The following is a 6,429-nucleotide window of genomic DNA, read 5'->3' on the forward strand; positions in this document are numbered from 1 at the left end:
ATAGCCTATTTACCTTGGTCCAAGATATTTCCTTTCGTTTTTGCTCACCTTTTTTTAACCACATCGTTTTGGATCAAAAATATGTTTCTGTTTTTTCTCCTCTCCTATTTTAGTAAAAGTACCTTTGGTATAAATATCGTTATGTAGATTTTTAACTTTTATCTTTGTGGTGAATTATTCAATTTAAATTTTATGATATATATGAGTTTCCATTTGGATTTTGCAAGAGACTTACTATCTCTGTCGATGTTAGTGCTCTTAAATCCAAAATTTTGGAAGGGAGCAGCACTATATTAAATTTAATATTATGTAGTCGATAATAGATCTTTGGTCCCTGATATCTTCAAAGGTACATGTACTTGCATAGTTCTTTGTACGGTTTTTAGTGTTTTATTATGATTAATATAAAATAAATAAATAAAATAAATAAATTAAAGTAGACAAAAGTAAACTTTTCTTAAAAATTTATTATCGTAATTGGGAAATAAGCCACAATTTAACTTAAAAAATGATTTTATTAAACTTAAAAAATTCGTTTATATTCGCATTAAGAACAATTCCAAATCCAATGCTGTGGTTGTAAATGGTAACGAAATCTTACTTTAAACCATTATCTTAATGGAATCAGGCAAACTGCGGTTAAACAAGGAATAGTAAATTAATGGAGCTATGTATGGGGACAAGAAGGAAGTATTAAATACACATCAGTCAGTTAAGATATTGTAAAAAAAAACAGAAGTTAATGTTATTAAAATTTATTTAAAAATCTATAATCTACGGCACATTTTGTCGAATATCAACATTATATACATCTATCATCAATATCAGCAATCTTAGTGTTTCTGGGCATTCTTTTCTGTGTTACGGGCAAAGATGCTGTGTTTACCGTATGATCCAAAGTTGGATCCGAAGCTGTTCTTGTTGTGACCTTGGGTCAAGGGGCATGGGGGAGCTTGTTCAGTTTCGAGAAATTCACCTGAGATGATTTGAGCAGATTGGAGACCAGATTGGTAACCAGATTGGTAACCAGATTGGAGACCAGATGAAAGACCGTATTCTTGTCCGTACACTTGTTGGCTATATACTGGCAAGCTGATTTGTTCAACTACTTGTTGTTGGACAACGGGCTGTTTGTAGACTTTGTGGTGTACGTTGATGAGTTCAGGTACTTTAACAACATGTGGTTCAGGTACAGTAACAGCTACTTTACGTTGGACAGCAACTGGGTAGGGTTGAGCAACTGGCACTTTGACTATTTCTGGTACTTTGACGTATACTGGCTTTTCAACAGCTACAGGTACAGTTTTGGTGATGGTAACTGGATATGGTTTTTCTACTGCATATGGTACCTTTACTTTTACTTGGTATGGTACTTGGTGAGGTACATGTACTGGGTATGGTTTTTCAACTGGGTATGGTACGTTTACTCTTACTTGGACTGGAAGAGGTTTCTCAACTGTTACTGGGTAGGGTTGGGCTACTTTAACAGTCTTGGTGATAGGTACAGCAACGGGTTGTGCGATGGCAACTGGTACTTTGTTGATTACGTTGTGGACAGTGTGTTGGGCAACTTCTTCTCTTACAACAGGGGCGCTGTAGAATTGAGCAACAGGGGCAATTTGTTGAGCAACTTCGTGTCTTACAACAGGAGCACTGTAGAATTGAGCAACAGGGGCAGCTTGGGCAACTTGAGCAGAGTTAGACAACAGGACGGTGTTGTCTAGTTGAAGTGGGGCACTGTAAGTTTGTGGCAAGGAATCGAAGTAGTAATAGTTCTCTCCAAGATGACGTTTACTCTTTTCGGATGATTTGGCATCTTTAGCTCCAGGAGCGGCAATAACAGCCAATGCAACGCAGGATAAAATCTGAAATTAAAAAAAAATAAAAAATTTAATGAATCATTTCGATTTACTGGCAATAGGAGAATAAATTATTAAGTCATTTGAGAACTCTTCTGAAACCTTCAAATGATGGGGAAGTAATGTTAATCTAATACTCAGATATAAAAGTTAAAAATGGATTCCTAATTTTACACAAATTTGCTATTTTAAAATAGATGTAGTTGTTTTATAACGATAATAAATCGCCATAAAACACTAGAAAAATTAAATATGCTAGTATCCATATGCTAATTAAGTGGTTTAAACCTGAAGAAATTAATTATATATCATTAGAGAGAAATGATAGCTACTGGTAAACTAATAAAAACATGTTCATTTTAAATTATATGATGAGTATACTCATTATTCCAAATTTCTTAATAAAAAAACATCTAAAATTGTTCTATTAGATATTGAAATAAATGCATATAGGTACTGCAACTTGTAAAATGTTACATTTGGCCTGTTTTGGAGTCGAAACATTGATTAAATAGACGAAAACCGGATTAAATTAGAGGCATTCTAAATGAAGTTATACTGGAGAGTTTTAAAATTACCTAAAAGGCACAAAACAGAATTGAAGAAGCCTTAAAGCGAATAAATGGTGTAAATCTATTACTAAAATAAGCAAAACTATGTATGTAGGTAATTTACAATGATACAAAAATTGTGGCATGTCTTAATTCTATGTCTTAGTTCCACAAACATTAATAAAAGCAGCAAAATCACTCTATAAAAATAAAATAGCTATCAAAACGGGCAATAGAATATGCAGTCCATTTAACCCTTAACCGGGCAAGATGGGCTCAACGGGCCCGTGACGCCATTTCTTTTATCATAACTGAAAAGAAAAATTTTATTGAATTTTATGCATCACTGAATTTGTTTAGAAGTATGCTTCCTTCAACATAGTCATGAGCTATTCAAAATATTCATTATAATTTTTGAAATTATTGCGTCGAAAGAATTTTGTCACGTAAAGGGGCAATACGGACCCGTCGGACCCTATTTGTATTTATACCTAAAGTTTTAATCTTTATTACAGAAGTTAATCTGGCAGTTAGGTAATGCTTTTGTGGATCATATAAACGACTTTTATGATTCCGGAAATCCAATAATAAAGTATAAACGTGTAACAAACAAAATTTGATGTGAACATCAAAGAGATGCTTACAATAGGTGTTAAACCTATTCTAAATGAATTTTAAAAACTGATAATCATTGTTGGAATGCAATAATATTGTTAGGTAGGTACCTATACATATTTTGAATTAAATAATGCATCTGCTATCAGTCGTTTGATATCGATGTTAGTGTCGAGAACTAAGCTCCTAAAATTATATTGAATTACAGTGAGAGTAGACAGTGCGAATAAAATGTCCCAAAAACCATTGTCAGCTGCGGAACTGCAAGATATTGCTAATAATGTATGGGATTCCGATGACGAAGGATCTCCTGAAGTAGGTGGCATTGAAAGTGACTCTGAAATTGAACATCATCTTTCGGAAGCAAGTGAAGAGGATGATTAGCAAGTAGTATTGAGTCATGATGAAGAAGAATGTGTAGCTACAAGTTCCCAGATTTTAGAATATGTATTTTTTGAAACTAAGGATTGAATTAACTGGAAGAATCAACCACAACCGACAGGACATATGCGATCCTGCGACATAATAAAAAGCAATGTGCACAAAGTAAGGTTAGCCCCTGGTAAAAGTGTAGATGATCCTGTTGATTCCTTTTGTTTGTTTGTGGACGAAAAAATTGTGAATGAAATAGTAAAGTGTACAAATAAAGAAGCCGAAAAAGTTTTGGGGATAGAGAACTGGAAATATTGCGACTCTACAGAGCTTTATTGGACTACTACTAACTGCAGGGCACCTGAGTGCCAACATCCATAATGTAGATATACTTTGGAGTAAATTTTATGGACCTACTATATTTAAAGCTACCATGGGGTTAATACGATTCAGAATTTTCTAAGATTTGTTAGATTTGATGATAAGGACACGAGGTCTGAACGAAGAAGGAACGACAAATTAGCAGCAATTCGTGATGTGTGGAATCAAGTCAACCAAAACTTTTAGAAGTACTATTTATCAGGAAAAAACAACCTTCCAAATATTTATTACTTGTGAATAAATATTTTTTCTACAAAAGTTTTCTTGCATTTCATTATTTTTTGCAAATCTTTCAGGTAGATGGCACCCTCGAGGTAGACCGCATACTATAGTAGCATACTTAATCTAGACAATTTAAATTTAACTTTTATAAAAAATTTAAAAAAAGAGTATTAGAAATATATGGGTAAATATGAATAGTACATTCAAGAACAGTGGTGGGCCCAACGGACCCGAGTTGCCCGGTTACGTAAGTAAAATGTGTTGCCCAGATAAGGGTTAAGACGACAAAGACTCTACTACAAAGGTGCTTCACATCACCTACCCTGTTCGAAATATTCTTGAAAAAACGCTGAAACCATGGCAAAGAAGATTTGAAGGAATAGGCATACCAGTAAAAGGCGAATATCTGTATACCCTAAGTTTTGCTGACGACCAAATAGTGATCGCACAAGATGAGGCTTCAGCTTTATAAATAAACCTAAAAAAATGAAAACCTAACAACGCAGAATACAGAAATAAAATATTTGGGAACACACGAAGGTAAACAAATCAAAGAAACAGACAAGTTCAAGTATTTAGTTTTTATAATATCAAACAAAGAAACAACTGAAAAAGACATAAAAAATAGACTAGGACAAACAAGAGACTGGATATAAAAATTGAACCCGGTACTGTGGAAAAAGAACATATAAAAACAAAAAGAAATATATTAAAACACCATGACAAGAAGTATCCTGAGTTATCGGTGTGAAAATTTAATAATAAATAAGAAAACAAGAATAACCTGGAGATTAAGAAAAGAATGAAAATGAACTCAGATATAATGTACTACATAGAACAGAAGCGGTTAACCGAGTACGGACATGTCAGAATAGTAGAAAAAACGGATGAACAGAATAACCGAGTGAAGCCAGATAGAAAGAAGGAAGAGTGGCAGACCCCGAAAATATTTCAGAGATGAAGTGTAAAAACAATGGAGAGAACAAATCTACAGGAAGGGGACTGAAGGGTAAAATGGGAGAAACCTTGGTATAGGAAGGTACGACAGTGAACACGACTAGGTTTTGAAGCACATGAAGAAAAAATAACATCTTTGGCTTAATGTTATTTATGAAAACTAAATTACTTTAGAAAACCAATAAATTAGAGAGAGGAAAAATAAACAAATCACAGAGCGAAAAACATTTGTAAAAACAAGTGTATTAGACGAAATAAAACAAAATATTGATCTTCAAAAAATTTGGTTTTTCATAAAGTTGTTATGTATAAGATAACTAAATAAATAAATACATGGTAGAGTTTGGATTTGCAAATACACTGAGAATAAAGAAAACCCTGTTCGCAAACATTTACAGAAGAAAAACTTAAGGCATCAGGATCAGAGAGCTTTGACAGGAGAACAACGTTTTTTCAGAAAAAATACAGATTAAAATTGGTGTCAGGTAGGGATGTGTCCTGTCTCCCAATCTGTTCAATGTATAAGATGAGGAATTAATCAAGGAAACACTACAATTCCAGTGGCATGAAATTTTAGAACAAAAATTGATTATTTAAATATGGAAAAAAGTCATTTAGTACAAAATTTAAAAATCACGAAAAAAATAATAAGGTTGTATATTTTGAAAAATATCTCGTGATAATGTTTTTAATGTTACACTTACCAGGAAGGTCTTCATGTTGGTCTAGTTTAAGAGAACTGATCTGAATGATACTAAAATCTTCAAAATCATCCTTTTTATATCATAGTTTTTTCTACAAAATTATGTTTGTATAAAAAATATTTGAACCTGTTCCAAAATTGATATGGACCTGCTATTAGATTAGTATTCCAGCATGCGTAATTAATCGCTTGACTTAATTTAATTCTTGTGCGATACCGGATCAAGAAAAGATTCGATCTATTATGCATATTTGTTAGCAAAAAAAAGCAAATCTTGTGAAATTTGTCTCAATTTGTCCATGAATATTGTTCTGAAACTATTTTATTGTGGCGTTTTAATTTAATATTACTATTTTTACTGGGAGTTAATGACGATTTTAGTTTATATGTTTATTTTAACTATTTTTATTTGCTATTTTTTAATACAAAAATCCTTGTAATGATTTTTTTTTAATCTGTCTTATTCATATTGATTCGCGATGTTAAGTCATAACGTCGACCTCCCGTGGATTTCAGCTGAACTAGAATCGAGGGTGTTTTCAATGTCAAACGCTGAGCGCTCATACATTTGAAACAAGTAGGTAATATTCAATATTTATTTCTACATGTTTTTTTACAAATATTATATACAACATCGACGCCAACTTTTGTTGAAAGATAAAGATTCCATGTTAATCATTTTACATTGCCCAATAATTAATTTAAAACATATAAAAATAAATAATGAATATTACCTACTTGTTTCAAATGCATGTGCACTCAGCGTTTG

General features: G+C 32.6%; 1 protein-coding gene across 1 annotated transcript; it reads right to left on the reverse strand.

The window, feature by feature from the left end:
* Nucleotides 1-739: 739 nt before the first annotated feature.
* On the reverse strand, nucleotides 740-5,817 carry LOC114340914 (calphotin-like). The gene is made up of 2 exons (XM_028291691.1): nucleotides 5,662-5,817; nucleotides 740-1,865 (listed from the first exon to the last, which is right to left on the reverse strand). Exons 1-2 carry the CDS (start codon nucleotides 5,674-5,676, stop codon nucleotides 834-836), a joined length of 1,047 nt encoding a protein of 348 aa, XP_028147492.1. The 5' UTR covers nucleotides 5,677-5,817; the 3' UTR covers nucleotides 740-833.
* Between the last annotated feature and the right edge of the window lie 612 nt (nucleotides 5,818-6,429).

The sequence above is a fragment of the Diabrotica virgifera genome, chromosome 2 (assembly GCF_917563875.1).
Source record: "Diabrotica virgifera virgifera chromosome 2, PGI_DIABVI_V3a".
NCBI classification, from domain to species: Eukaryota; Metazoa; Arthropoda; class Insecta; order Coleoptera; family Chrysomelidae; genus Diabrotica; species Diabrotica virgifera.